The sequence below is a fragment of the Plasmodium gaboni genome, chromosome 8 (genome assembly GCF_001602025.1).
Source record: "Plasmodium gaboni strain SY75 chromosome 8, whole genome shotgun sequence".
In the NCBI taxonomy this organism is placed as follows: Eukaryota; Apicomplexa; class Aconoidasida; order Haemosporida; family Plasmodiidae; genus Plasmodium; species Plasmodium gaboni.
In genome coordinates this window covers 550,967-566,905 of record NC_031488.1, presented here as the reverse complement: position 1 = coordinate 566,905, position 15,939 = coordinate 550,967, and the positions used below count along the sequence as shown (strand labels likewise).

The 15,939-nt window shown below is 18.5% G+C and overlaps 4 protein-coding genes across 4 annotated transcripts; 3 read left to right on the top strand and 1 right to left on the bottom strand.

Moving 5' to 3' along the window:
* Positions 1 to 383: 383 nt before the first annotated feature.
* Positions 384 to 2,375, bottom strand: PGSY75_0815900 (lipoamide dehydrogenase; the record flags this gene model as incomplete). Its single annotated transcript, XM_018785286.1, has 1 exon — positions 384 to 2,375. The coding sequence occupies one exon, from the start codon at positions 2,373 to 2,375 to the stop codon at positions 384 to 386; it is 1,992 nt and encodes a 663-aa protein (XP_018642253.1).
* A 2,238-nt stretch (positions 2,376 to 4,613) lies between these two features.
* On the top strand, positions 4,614 to 9,992 carry PGSY75_0815800 (putative vacuolar protein sorting-associated protein 9; the record flags this gene model as incomplete). The annotated part of the gene is made up of 1 exon (XM_018785285.1): positions 4,614 to 9,992. The coding sequence occupies one exon, from the start codon at positions 4,614 to 4,616 to the stop codon at positions 9,990 to 9,992; it is 5,379 nt and encodes a 1,792-aa protein (XP_018642252.1).
* A 1,119-nt stretch (positions 9,993 to 11,111) lies between these two features.
* Positions 11,112 to 12,351, top strand: PGSY75_0815700 (ubiquitin; the record flags this gene model as incomplete). Its single annotated transcript, XM_018785284.1, has 2 exons — positions 11,112 to 12,168; positions 12,299 to 12,351. 2 exons carry the CDS (start codon positions 11,112 to 11,114, stop codon positions 12,349 to 12,351), a joined length of 1,110 nt encoding a protein of 369 aa, XP_018642251.1.
* Positions 12,352 to 13,420: 1,069 nt separating this feature from the next.
* PGSY75_0815600 (putative eukaryotic translation initiation factor) lies at positions 13,421 to 15,741 on the top strand (the record flags this gene model as incomplete). The annotated part of the gene is made up of 10 exons (XM_018785283.1): positions 13,421 to 13,433; positions 13,598 to 13,657; positions 13,848 to 13,981; positions 14,173 to 14,265; positions 14,470 to 14,643; positions 14,737 to 14,802; positions 15,035 to 15,091; positions 15,246 to 15,313; positions 15,488 to 15,599; positions 15,712 to 15,741. The coding sequence occupies 10 exons, from the start codon at positions 13,421 to 13,423 to the stop codon at positions 15,739 to 15,741; spliced, it is 807 nt and encodes a 268-aa protein (XP_018642250.1).
* Between the last annotated feature and the right edge of the window lie 198 nt (positions 15,742 to 15,939).

Sequence of the window (15,939 nt, the reverse complement as noted above, 5' to 3'; positions counted from 1 at the left end):
AAAAAAAAAAAAAAAAAAAAAAAATTAATTTTTTTTTTTAAATAAATATATTATATATATATATATATATATATATATATATTATATATATATTTTTTTTTTTTTTGATTTTTTTAATTATATTTTTAGTTTTATCAAATTTATTTTATAATTTATTTAATATATATATATTTATTTTTTTTGGACACTTAAAAGTTTTAGTAAAATATAGAATATTTCTTATATTTTCACATTTTGTTTTATACGTTTAAATATACAAATGTTTAAAAAAAATTAAAAAAATATATATATTTGTGTATTATATATTAATGTATATATAAATTTCCTGAACAAGTCAGGTAACAAGGAAGCATAAATATTAAATACTTAAAATATTCTGTTAATTAGTGAGTTCTTATTTTTGATATAGATTTAAAAGCAGTGTCCAGAACTTCACTTACTGTTGGATGAGAATGAACCATATATGCCAAATCGAATGCTGATAATTTTAGATTAATTGCAAGTACTGCTTCATGAATTAAAACAGAAGCATAATTTCCAACTATGAAGATTCCTAAAATTTCCTTTGTGTCTTCTTTATATATTATTTTTACCATACCACTTGTATTATCATTTATGTTATAATGTCCTTTATTATATGAATTATTTTTTTTATTACTATTTAAGGAAATATTATTTTCACACAATATTTTTGAATTTGATTTATAATAGGAAATTTCAATACCTATATTATCTGGATATAATGCTTTTGCTTCTTTTTCTGTTAATCCGATAAAAGCTAATTCAGGATTTGTATAACAAACAGAAGGTATATTTTTATATAATATGGGTTTATTAAAAATATTTTCACCATTTTTGTTTACATTATTTTTTTCAATAAAATCAATAACTTTTAAGGCTTGATATGATGCTGTATGTGCTAACATTTGTTTCCCATTTGCATCTCCTATACAAAATATATTATCATAAATTTCATTATTTTCCATTTTTACTTGTAAATTGTCATTTACTGATACATATCCTCTATTCATTTGTATTTTCATTTGTTCCAAACCTAAATTTTGTGTATTTGGCTTTCGTCCAGTAGCAACTAAACAACTATCAACATATAATTCTTTAACGTCTGTCATAGTTTTTTTTCCATTATCCTCATTGTTAATTCTATGTGAATATCCAATAATAACCGGATTATTATTTTTAGAAGCCTTTATATATTTGACCTCTGTATTTAAATGATAATTTACAGGCTTGTTTTTTAAAAATACCTTTTCAAAATATTTTGCTACATCATTATCAATTATTGGTAATAATTCTGATGAATATTCCAAAAATGTTATTTCTGACCCTAAAGCTGTGTATATATCTGCAAATTCTAAACCAATTATTCCCATACCAATTATACTCATATAATTTTTTAAACCAACTAATTTTACTGCCATATCACTTGTAAAAACACTTTTGTCATCTATCTCAACATTGTCTGGAATATTAGGTACAGATCCTGTTGCTATAATGATATTTTTTACTTTATATGTATTACCACTTTTTTTACTTTTTATAGTATTTTTATCCAATAGCTGACCGTGTTCATAAATTACCTGAACATGTTCAGAATTTTTATTAAATTTTAATGTTTTAAATCCATGTGAAATTCCATTTCTTAATTTTTCAATAACACTTTGTGTGTATTCTTTCAATTTATTAACGTTAATTTGGAAGCTATTTGAAACGAGTTGATTACTTTCTATTTCTGTATTTTCATTATTTTGAAAAATATTGCTATAGATACCATAATAATATAATTTATCTAAATTTTTTAATTCTCTATATTTATTTGTAGCGTATAATAACGCTTTGCTTGGTATACACCCAACATTAACACATGTTCCCCCAATACAATTTTGATCGCCTGCAAATATAATAACTTTTAAATTTCTTTCCATAGCATTAATTGCAGCAGCATGGCCCCCAACACCGCATCCGACAATAGCAAGATCATATTCTTTTTCTTTAATGTTCATAATATTTTGTGTACTTCCTTTTAACATAAATGTAAAATTATTCATGTTTTTTTCATTTCCTTTTTGTGATTTAATATAATTATTTCTTTTTCTATTGTGTTGGGATAGGATCATATTATCTTTTTCTAGTTTTATGTCATCTCTTTTTATTTTATTCAAAATAATATTTCTTGGGTTAATATACATAAAATTATTTATGCCTTTATTTTTTTCATTAAATGGAAGAAGGACAGCATTACACACCATCATATTTTTCAAATTTCCATATGGTTTAAGAAGAAAAACATAAGATAACCAAAATAGAGTAACCACATTAAGCTTAAGGATATTTTTAATATTTTTCCTTATGACCATTTGAGACATAAGCTTCAATAGTTTTTATTCCTTTTTTTCTTGTGTTTTATTTTTTATTTTTTTACAATTTATTTAATGATAATAAAATATGAACAATATATATATATATATATATATATATATATATATATATATATGGATGCTTTAATTGTTTTATTATTATTATTATTATTTTTTTTTTTTATTTAAAAAATACAAAGGGGAATAAAATAAAAAAAATATATATTTTATTGAAATATATATTTTAAGAAGACTAAAGATGAGAAAAAAATATATAGCACATTCTTATAGGGAACAACATTATATACAAAATATATTTTTTTATTTTATTTTAAAAAATATATTTTGTTAAAACAAAAAATAGCGACTAACATTATAACATATTATATATATATATATATATATAGGAATACGACATAATTATATATATATATATATATATATATACATATATATATATGTTCTAAAAAATTATGATAATTAAAAATATAAGCATAAATACCTTAAACATATAATGAAAAGAAAATAAAAAATTATAGATTAAAATGGAGATTTATTACAGAAGAAAAATCAGATGACAAGCATGTGTTAAAATACACATGTATACAAATATAAATACGTCACATGTTTTTATTCATTTTAATTATAAGAAAAAAGAATTGATTTTCGATATTGTGTATATAATTTATTTCTATATATATTTTATGTTGAATGACAATGACAATTTTAAGAAAATAAGAAAAAAAAAAAATAAGGGTTATTAATTTAGATATTATTTTATTTTTTATTTTTTTTTGTGTGGGTTATATATATGTATATATTTTTTTTAATCTAGATTGAAAATATATCTATAGTTTGATTTTTTTTTTTTTTTTTTTGGATGAATAGGGAAAAAACTATGATAATTCATATAAGTTTTTATAATTATTTTAATTAGGAATATTACAACTTGTAAAATTTTAAAAAATATGTCGTGTTGAATAATTAGATATCAATGTTATTTCAAAAAAGGAATTTTAAAATATGATATTGTAATAAAAATATTAATACATATGTAATGAAAAAATTAAATAAAAGGCATTAAATAAATGAAAAAAAAAAAAAAAAAATTATGCTTTAATTTCCATTTTTATTTAATAATCTTACAAAAAATATTTTTTTGCAAAAATGTTACACTTTTTAGTTAATTGATATATATATATATATATATATATATTTATATTTTAAAAGTATGACGTGTGCGTATAAAAAAAATGTATTACCTTATATACATTATGTATATATATAATATATATATATATATATTTTTTCATTTCTATGTATCAAATTTAACTGTTAGGCGATATATATATATATATATATATAATATTTATTTAAAAGAAATGAGGATAATAAGATTATATTAAATAACAAAATTTTGCTCTTGAAAAATATATATTAAATACAAAATTTTGCTCTTGAAAAATATATATAAAATAAAAGAATAATAAGAAATTTTTTATATATTCATTATATATATATTATATATATATACACGACATATTAATCATTTTTATATATAATATAAATATTATAGTAATTTTAGCTGTATAAAAAATAAAAGGCAAAAAAAAGAAAAAAAAAAAAAAATTAAATAAAAAATAAAATAAAAAATAAAATAAAAAAATAAAACAAGTTATATTTTTTATGGAATATATATATTAACATTTTTATGATTTAAAATATGCCTTTATTCATAAATATTATATTTCTTAATTTCCATTTTGACTACTATATATATATATATAATATATATATATGTTTTATGTTTTATTTATTTTTATTTATTTTTATTTTCCACTTATAATGAACTGTATAAAATATTTCTTTTTTTATTCCTGATTTTAATTATTTATTATATATATCATATATATTATATATATTTATTTTAATTTATTTTTTTCCTTTTTCTTAAGTTGCAAAAAAAATGCTTTGATGTGCAAGCTTTTGGAAAGATAGGATGTTTTTACAAAAATACCAAAAAAAAAAAAAAAAAAAAAAAGAACAAAACATATAAAACATATAAAACATATAAAACATATAAAACATATAAAACATATAAAATATATAAACCATATAAACCATATAAACCATATAAACCATTTATAATAAAATATACATTTTATGTTTATTGTATATATATATATATATATATATATATATATTGATTAATAATATATATATTTTATTATGTTTAAGATGAATGAAGAAGTAAATTATAATGATAATTTTATATTTAGCAATGAATGGAATGAGTTAAATTCAAAATCTCTTGAAAAAATTAAGTTAAATCGAAATGATGAGTATATGAAAGATATGAATAATATGGATTTTTTTTTTGATAATTTTGAAAATAGTAATGATAATAATAAAAAAAGACATAATGAATATAATATGATGATTGATAAAAAAGAAATGACAATAAATAAAAATGAGGACATTGATTTTAGCGAATTGAACGATTCTTTATGGATAGATAGTAATATAAATAATAATATAAAAAGTAACAATAATAATAATATATGTAACAATATAAATAGATCCAAACAAAAATTGGATCATATTAAATACTATATTGATGATCCTGTTGATATAATAATAAAAGGTGATAATCAATATGGTGACACTCAAAATGTTTCTAAAAAAAAAAAAATGGATAAAATGAATTCATTATTTGATTTATGGGAAACTAACAATAAACAAAATAATAAAAAATCTGTAAATGATAATGATAATATTATTATATCTGAACAGAATAATTATAATGAAGAAAAAAAAACCAACATTTATAATTATAATAAAAGGGACTCTAACATTAGAAGTAGGGAAGATAAGGAAAGCCATCACATAAACAATAATAATAATAATAATAATAATAATTATATAAATACTCATATTGATAAGTCTTATCATACGGGCTCACCTATAAATAAAAAAAAAATACCTCCAATACAAAACATTAACATTAACAATAATATTAATAACAATAATATTAATAACAATAATATTAATAACAATAATATTAATAATAATATTAATATTAAACAACGTAGCAGTAGTGATTGTATACAAAATGAATATTTTATAGACCATAATAAAAATTACAGTATGGAAGAGATATCTAGAAACCATCATATTAACAGAGAAGATCATGTTGTATCTCAAAAAATGGAAGACGGAAATCATATAGATGAACACTACAACAATAAATACATTAAAAATAATATGAAGGAAAAGAAAAATAATACAGAAATTAATAAAAGAGAAAGTAATAGTAGTGATTATTTTGATAAAATTAATATAAAAGATAAAAAAAAAAGTAACAACAATAATAATATTAATAGTAATAATAATAGTAATAATAATAATATTATAAATGTTAAACAAAGCAATATTTCTAATAAAGAATTGAAAAAAACTCAAAAGAAAAAAATGAAAAGTACGGCACGTCATATTTTGTCACCAAGTAGTGTCTTATCTCCATCTAACGTTTTATCATCTAATAGTATATTTAGTTCAAATACAATATTGTCATCAAATAATATTATGTCGAATAATATCATATTAAATAATAATAATAATATTGCTAAAGAGGGGGAACGACACAGTTCCAATAATCCTTCGTGCAGTAAAGAAAAAATTACACATTCGAGGAAATCCAAAAGTGTTTCTTCCAAAAAAAGTGTTCACAGTAGCAATAGTTCTGTAGGAAGTTCAATGGATACATTAAATAATTCAATAAAACAAGATCATAATAATAATAATAATAATAATAATAATAAAGTTATAGAAAAAAAAATAAAATCAAAAGGAGAAGCACAATATGGACAGGATGGACCATATATACAGGATGGATCATATATACAGGATGGATCATATATACAGGATGGACCATATGGACAGTCTGAACATCAAAGTGAACTAATATGTGTAAATCAAAAAAAAAACAAAAAAAATGTTGTCAAAAAAAATAAAACATCCTGTAGTAGTGATAGTCTCAATCATTCCTTAAACAATATATCAGATCACATACATGATAAGAAAAACGACGTATTAACGAGAAAAAATAATGCTCACAGTAATAATTTAGAGCAAAGAGGTAAAAAGGTTGCTAGCGACAAAAAAATATCTAAAGAAGAAAAAAATCTCATACCTTCATCATCCGAATTATGTACATCATCAGATGATGAAGAAATTCTTGAATCAATTACTGAAAATGATGAAAGGAAATTTTTTAATGAAATAAAAGAATATCTAAATAAGAAATGTATAAAAAATGATGATATGGATGATGAGACTATTCTTATGGAAAATAATGTATATGGTGATAATTGTATGAATAAAAAAATAAAAAGTGATAAAAAGGATTTATTAAATATTTCTAAAGATGAATCTAGTTTATCAAAAGACATGTTGAAAGAAAAAAAAAAAAAAAAAAAAAAAAAAGGAAATTTATTAAGACAAGATAGTGAAACAAATTTAGAAGAGAATAATATGGATATATTAATCCATAGTGATAATAATATAAATAATAAAAGTTGCGATGATAAAAAAAAAAATGAACATAATAAACAAAATGACAGTGACAGCATTAATAAAATTCAATGTGATGGTGAAGATAAGAAAAAAAATACAGTTACATTAACACAAAGTAATGAAGATTTAAATAATTTGAATAAAACTCAAGAAGACAATAATGATGAATTTAATAATAACAAAGAATGTTTGGAATCTTCATTCAAAGATGATACATTCCAAAATAACGTTACAGAAGATTGTCCAAAAAAAAAAAGTTTAGAAAATATTATTAAACAATTACCAACAGATAATAGTAAAAGGAAAGGTTCAAATAATGGAATGATGAACATATTATTTGAAGGGGAGAAAAAAAATGGCTCATTAGATGAACATAATGATTTAAAAAATGAAGAAGATGAAAATGAAAAAAAATTAAATGATTACTTAAATAAATTGTTGAAAGATAATAAAATAAATGAGATCAAAATGGAAAATAAGGAAAAAGATCAAGAAGAAAAGAAAAAAAATACTAATACGAATAATGAAAGTTTTATAGAAAAATTATATAATAAAGGTAAAAATATTTCACGTATGTATGATGAAAAATTTAATTCGTCAAATGATAAATCTGGAAGGGAAGGAAACGAAAAAAATAAAAACAATGTAGAGAATGACAAAACTGTGGGATACACTAAAAATGTGTCAAATGATAATCCCGTGGGACACACTAAAAATTTGTCAAATGATAATCCCGTGGGACACATTAAAAATGTGTCAAATGACAATCCCGTGGGACACATTAAAAATGATGAGAATGAACAAAGTGGTATTTGCAATAAGAATGAAAAAAATAACATGCAACAAGTAAGTGAGAATACTAAAAATAATTTTGTACATATGAAAGAAAATATAATATATCTTACTGACGAAGAAGCTACAAGAAATATGTCTATCATTCAACAGAAAAGTCGTAAGTTTAAAGAAATTTTTATATCCTTTATTAAAAGAGATGATACAAAAAAAACAGAAGATACAGAAAAAAATGGAGAAAATAAAAAGAACGCCAAAAAAGATAATCAAAATAATAATATTATGAATAATAATGATAAAGATAAAAATTGGGATTTATATAAGAAACAAGAAAATGAAAAACATTATGCAGATATGTATAGCTTAAAAAGAAAATGTTATGATGATGATGATGAAAAGTATCGAAGAACATTTTTTATAAAAGATAAATCAAGTGATGACATTGCTCCAGGTAGTAAGGAAAAAAAAAAAAACAAAGAAATGGAATCCAATAAATATGAAAAAAATGATATTAATCAAAAGAATAATAAAAATGATGAAACCCATTTGAATGATAATAATATGCTTAATAATAGTTATAATATTTTAAAAAAAGATTTATCTTTTACTAATGATATAGAAGGCAAAATAGATTCTTCCTATGAAATGACAAAGGATAATGTTATGAATGATAATATATCTGAATCAACAAATTCTGGAAATAAGAAAAAACCAAACACATTATATAATAACTTTTTAGAAAGTTTAAAACATGAATCTTGTAAAGAAGTAGTTGAAAAAGTAAAAAATTTTATTTTAAATTTCCCTAATAATTTAAGCAGAGAAAAAGCTGCAAATAATATTCATCATTTTATTAATGAAACACAACCAATATTATTAAGGTCAGAAATATATAAATCTTTAAATAAATATCAAATAAATATGATAGTAGAAGGATATGAGAAATTTATTATGCAAAAATTATATTTTTATTTATATCGTATGGATCCTAATGATAAAGATGATGATGAAAAAATTTATACAAAGATTAATTGTTTGCAGTGGATAGAATTGAAGCATTTAGAAATAATTGAAGAAATTAATTTCGAACGTTTAAAAATTGCTCAACAAGAACTTTTGAGAATACAAAAAATGAAAGCACCTAATGATAAATTAATTATGATATTAAATTGTTGTCGTATTGTTACTTCGGTGCTTTATGCTGCAAAAAGGAATATAAAAAAGAAGAAAAAAAAAAAAAAAAGAGAAAATGAAAATAAAAATGAAAATGAAAATGAAAATAAAAATAATAATAGTAATAAAAGCAATAATGTGTTTGTTATAAATGACGAGGATATATTAGAAGAGAAAGATAATATTAAGAAAAAAAGTGCAGACAATAATCAAAATCATCAAAGTGATAATCAGAATTATGACATGTCTAATAAGATGGACGAATGTGTAAAAAATTCACATAAGTATGAACAACAAGGTACTTTTAAAGAATCTGAGGAAGACGTTGATTATATGAAAAGTGGATTGAATAATAGAGAAGATACTTTTAATAATAATTATAAAAGTAATTCATTGCAAACTATAACGGAGAATGATGATGAAAAGGATAATTATGTAAATGAACAAAATAATTATGATAATGAGCATAAGCTGTTTGATGGTGATGGTAATAATGACGTTGATGGTGATGATGACGTTGATGATGATGATGATGATGATGATGAATTGCTACCTTGTGCTGATGAAGTTCTTCCACTTCTTATTTATGTAATTATCAAAACAAATCCCCCCGAAATTATTTCAAATATTATATATATTCAAAATTTCCGTCATCCTAGTCGTTTTATTTCAGAAGAAGCATATTCGTTTACTCAATTTTGTAGTGGTATAGAATTTATTAAAGAGCTTGGTAAAACAACCTTTTTAAATATATCTGATGATGAATATAAAGAAAAAGTAGCTAATGCTGAAAAATCATATTTAAATGAAGTTAAGGAGAGTAATAAAAAATTACAAGAAGCTGCTGGAAAATTAAATGATTTGATAAAATTATCTAATGAAAAAAAATTTTGTAATAATATAATTAATAAAATAGAAACATATAAATTCAAATATGAACATGAAAAAAGTATAGATTCTTTAACAATCTCTAATCTTAATTCACTTTTTGAAGAATATAAAATTCTTGTGAAATTAAAAAACGATATTTTAAATGATATGCAAGAACATCTTAACGATAATCTAATACAACAATGAACATAAAATGAATGAATAAATAAATAAATAAATATATATATATATATATATATGTGTATATGTTTTATGTAAATGTATATATTTATTTCATAGTTCATTTTTTTATTTTTTATTTTTTATTTTTTATTTTTATTTTTGATGTTTTATATTTTTTTGTTTTTTTTTGGTATAAAAATGTGTATATTTTTTTTTTTTTTTTTTTTTTTTTTTTGTGGTATATTTTATTTTATGATAACAACAAAAATTTGTCTTTAAAATAAAAAAAATAAACATGATTTTAAGTTTAAATGAATAATTATAAAAATGAACTATTAATATGTAATCTGCCCTTACTACTATAAAATGAATACATATATATAAAAGAACAAATAGGAACTATATTTCCTCAAAATGAAAACATTATTATTATTATTATATATATATATATATATTAGTACACTCATTATTTTTTTTTAAAATTAATCAATATTTTCCATCAAAAATTACAATATTATATTTTTTTTTTTTCCATCCATTGTTAGGTTATATATTTTTTATAATATTACCATTTTATTTAATCACATATTAATTTGAATATATATAAATATGCCTTTCTTTTTTTTTTTTTTTTTTTTTTTTTTTTTTCTCTCTATAGTTTATGAGAATTTCATAAGATAAAATATTGAAGTGTGATAATTTATTATAAATCATAAATATAATAATTAATGACCCAGTTGGTATATGACTATAAATATATTATAAATATATTATATATATATATATATATATATATATATATTTATTTATTTATTTATTTATTTATTTATATATTTATTTATTCATATATTTATATTTTATGTTCCCCATATAGTTATTACAATATGACAAGGAACTCTTAATATATTGAAAGGGTCTTAATGCATTGAAAAAACAAGAAAATATAAGGAAGGAGGATAGAAATATAAATAAAATATACACACGTAAATATAAATATATATATATTTATATATTTATATTTATTTATTTAATAATTTCTTATTAGGAATAAAAATAAGGCATTTTAATCTTTCCTCTTTTTAAATATAAAATAAAATAATATATAAGCATATATTAAAGAACAAAAAAGGTCTTATATATAAGATGATAAATAAAGTAAATAATTCTAAATGTATAATTTTTTTTTATGTTTTTTTTTTGATACATATTTGTAAGGGCATTAGATTATATAATAATAAAAAGGAACCAATAAATAAAAGACATATATTCAATACAATAACGAATAATGTATCTATAAAACAAAATAAACATATATCTAACAATAAAATAAAAGAAAATAAATGTAATATAATGATAAATTATTATGATAAGTCCAATATATTTTGTAAGAATTTTCTTTTAAATATGGAAGAAAAGGATAGTATTAAAAATATAAAGAAGAAGATAGAAGATATTTATGGTATACCATTAACATTACAAGAAATATTATATGATAATAAGAAATTAGAAAATAATATGACAATACAAAATATAATTAAAGATAAACAAATAAAAATTCTAAATTTACGATTAATAACTATATTACCACATTTATTTCTTCAAAAAGATGATGATATAAATACAAACAAAAAGAATGATTTATTGTCATCATCTTTAAATAATAATGAATATATAAAAAGTAATAAGCGTATAACATATTTAAAAAATAAATTAACTTATTATGGTTATTTAACATTATTAAATGAATACAAAAAATTGTCTCAAATATTAGAAAATAAAAAATATATTTTAAAAAATAATGATATCCTTGAATCATATAAAGCTTTCGATAAGGAATTTGAAAAGACATTAAAAAATAATAATATTAATTTAGAAAAAATTAAAAAAGAAATTAATCAATTAAAACATATAGATAAAAAAAAATTATTATTACGATTAGAAGTAGATTATCCTTTAATGAGTAATAATTTATCAGAACGTATCAAACAATTATTTCAATATTATTATTTGGGTGATATCACAACTGTTATAAAATTTTCAATCTTTTTTTATATTCTATATAAATATGCAAACTATCCAAAAAATATAAAAAAATTCTTTTTATATTTATCTATTTTGTTTCTAATATTCCCATTGAAACCTTTTTATAAATTATCTCACTTTCTATTTTTTTTTCTTCCAAATGATATCCTTTTTTCAGGTAATATAAAAAATAGATATATATATATATATATATGTATACATATATATGTTTGTATATATGTGAAATAATTAATATATTTTTATATATATATATTAAATTTCCTTCCTTTTTTTATATTTATTCGTAGGATTTACAAATATTTTGTCTGCCTCCTATCAACAAATTTTGATGTGTCAATAAAATATCAACACAAAATGAGATAAATATATAAAATATGTAAATATATATATAAATATATATATATATATATATATATATATATATATATATATTTAATTTTTATTTTTCCTTATTTGAAGAAAGGAAAAATACAAATTTAAATTAGATCATTTAAAATTGTCATATGGACATATTATCTATTCATTCTTATTTATTCATTTATTTTTATTTTTTTTTTTATTTTTTTATTTTTTTTGTTTAAAATGAAAAGCCAATTATTTTCTTACATATTTTTATAAAATAAAATATACAACTGTTGTTAATTTTTTTTTTTTTTTTTTTAAGTAACATATTATTTATTAATAAAATATAAGAATATAAAAATTCAAAAGTATGAAAATAAGAAAATATAAAAATGTTATATATATATATATTATATCACATATATATATATATATAAAACATATTATATAATATATTTATTATAATACTATATATATATATATATATATAATTTTTGACAATTACATTTTTATTATCGTATACATATATATATATATTATATTATATATATATATATATATATATATATATATATATATATATATATTATATATATATATATATATATATATATATATATATATATATATAATATATTATATATATATATATATATATATATATATATATATATATTATATTATATATATATATATATATATATATATATATATATATATATTGATAATTTTTTAAGGATCTTATTTATTATTAAAAAAAAATTAATAGTTTAATATTCATATGCTATATAATTATTATAATGAAAAAAAATAAACATCGTTTATAAAAAAAAATATAAAGAGAAGATTTACGATTTTATAGTTATTCTTAAAAATGAAATTATAAAATAAAATTAATCACTTAAGAAGAAAAATATTAGATTATAATATTCTTATATAATTATAAAATAAATAAAATATTAAGAAAACGGGAAAAAAGTAACAATCATTTAAAAATTTTATATAAAAAGAAAGAGTATATATATATATATATTACATAATAAATTATTTTAAAACCTTTTACAAAGATGATACAAACAGGTAAAACAAATTAAATAATAAGATATTAATATTTTTCAACATTAATAGTATAGCATAAAAGAAATTATTGAATAAATAAATAAATAAATATATATATATATATAATATATGTTCCTAATAATAATTATATTGTATTTTTTTTTTTTTTTTTTTTTTTTGTATAGAGAAAAAATGGGCAGATATTGATGTAGATGATGATGAATCCATAAATGATAATGAAATTAGTAATATTATAAAAAAGAATAAAATGACAAGGGAAAAAAGGATATTATATAAATATATAAATATATATATATAATTACACATATGTATATCTTTATGTGAATAACATATTGCTATATATAATTATACTATTTCTTGTTATTATTATTTTAATTTCTTTCTTTGTTTTTTTTCTTTTCCCCTATATTTTAGAAAAAAAATGGGAAGATATAGATGCGGATGATGATTTAGAAGCAAATAAAAAATTATCTTATTTCACAAACTATGAGAACGGAATAAAAGTTGTTACAAAATATTCAGAAAATTTAAAAAAACAGACTGTTAAAGTAATGATAATTATATGAATTGAAAAAAAAAAGAAAATGAAAAAAAATCATACAAATATATACATAAATAAATAAATATATATATGTGTGTTATATTTTTCCTGGACAAAAAATAAAACATTATAAATTCAAGTATGTCTTATTTACTTATTTCAATCATCTTAATACTAATTTATTATCTCTTTTTTTAGGTTACCAAAAAAATTCAAGAAGTTGTAATTAAAAAAAAATTAAACAAAGAAATAAATAACAGACTTAACCTAAAAAATTTTAACATTGATATAGTAAGAAAAAAAAAAAAAAAAAATAAAAAAAATAAAAAAAATAAAAAAAATAAAAAAAAATATTTGTACATACATTTCAAGGTTTCATATTTATCATTTATATGTATATGGTGTTCATATTTTGAGCGTTCTAGGGATATAATATTTTATGTTGTTTTTACATGATTTATTTTTTTTTGCTTTTTTTTTTTTTTTAAATTATAGCATAGCTCAGTTACTGTTGAACCCACAGATGTAGTTAATATTGAAGTTCCTAAAAACAATCCATTAGATTTTTTAAAAGATACTGAATACGATTATTTATTTGCAGAACAAACAAATAAAACAGCTAAGGATCTTAAAAATAGATTTAAGATATTGAAAGATGAAGAAACAGAGGTAACATTAAGATTAAATATAAAAATATATAATTTTTTTCAAAAATATTGTAATATTATATTATGTATATATTTGTTTTTTTTTTTTTAATAGGATGTTAAGGCTGAAGATCCAAGCAAAGCCGCTGGAAGGAGAGAAGGATTATACTATCGCCCACATGTAATATTAAAAAAAAAAAAAAAATTCATTTTATTATTATTTTTTTAATGTATATAAAAAATGATGTTTTTAATGTTCTAATTATTTTTTTAATAATTTTTTTTTTTTTTTTTTTTTATAGGAAAAAAAAAAAAAAAAATTCATTTTATTATTATTTTTTTAATGTATATAAAAAATGATGTTTTAAATGTTCTAATTATTTTTTTAATAATTTTTTTTTTTTTTTTTATAGGATACTCAAAATAAAGAATGCACTGTTCGTGTAACGAACTTAAGTGAAGACGTTAATGTAATAAAAAAAAATAAAAATAAAAATAAAAATAAAAATATATATGTATTATAAAAATGTGTATGTTTTAATAAATATATTGCTATATATATATATATATGTTTCATCATATAAAAATGTTTTTTTTTTTTTTTTTTTTTTTTTTGAAATACAGGAAAATGAGTTATCTAACTTATTCGGAAAAGTGGGAAACATCGTTCGTATGTTCTTGGCCAAGCATAAGTAAAAAATAAATAAATAAATAAATAAACATATATATATATATATATATATATATATATATATTATATTTGTGGTTGTCTTTTTATTTATTTCATTTTACTTATATTTTGAATCACTTTTAATAATATGAATGTTAAAAAAATAAATTTTTTTTTGTTATTTTTATTATTTTAGGGAAACTCAAAATTCAAAAGGTTTTGCTTTTATTACTTACTCCAAGAGGGAAGAAGCAAAAAGGGCTATAGAAAAATTGAATCGTCACGGATTTGAAAATTTACTCTTAAGCGTAATATAAAAATGGAAATATCATATATATATATGTATATAATATTATAATTTTTTTGTGTTAATAACGTGTGTTTATTTATTTATTTATTTATTATTTTTTTTTTTTGTAGGTGGAATGGGCCAAGCCATCAAACAGATAAAATCCAAAATTTTAAATATCATTTCTTTATTTTTTTCCTAATCCCCTTATAATTTTTTTTTTTTTTTTTTATATATTTATTATTATTATTATATTTATGTGTATATTTACTTATATATATTTTATTTATTTTTATTTAATTTTATTTATTTTTATTTAATTTTATTTCCCTTTTTTTATGCTTTTTTTTTTTTTTTTT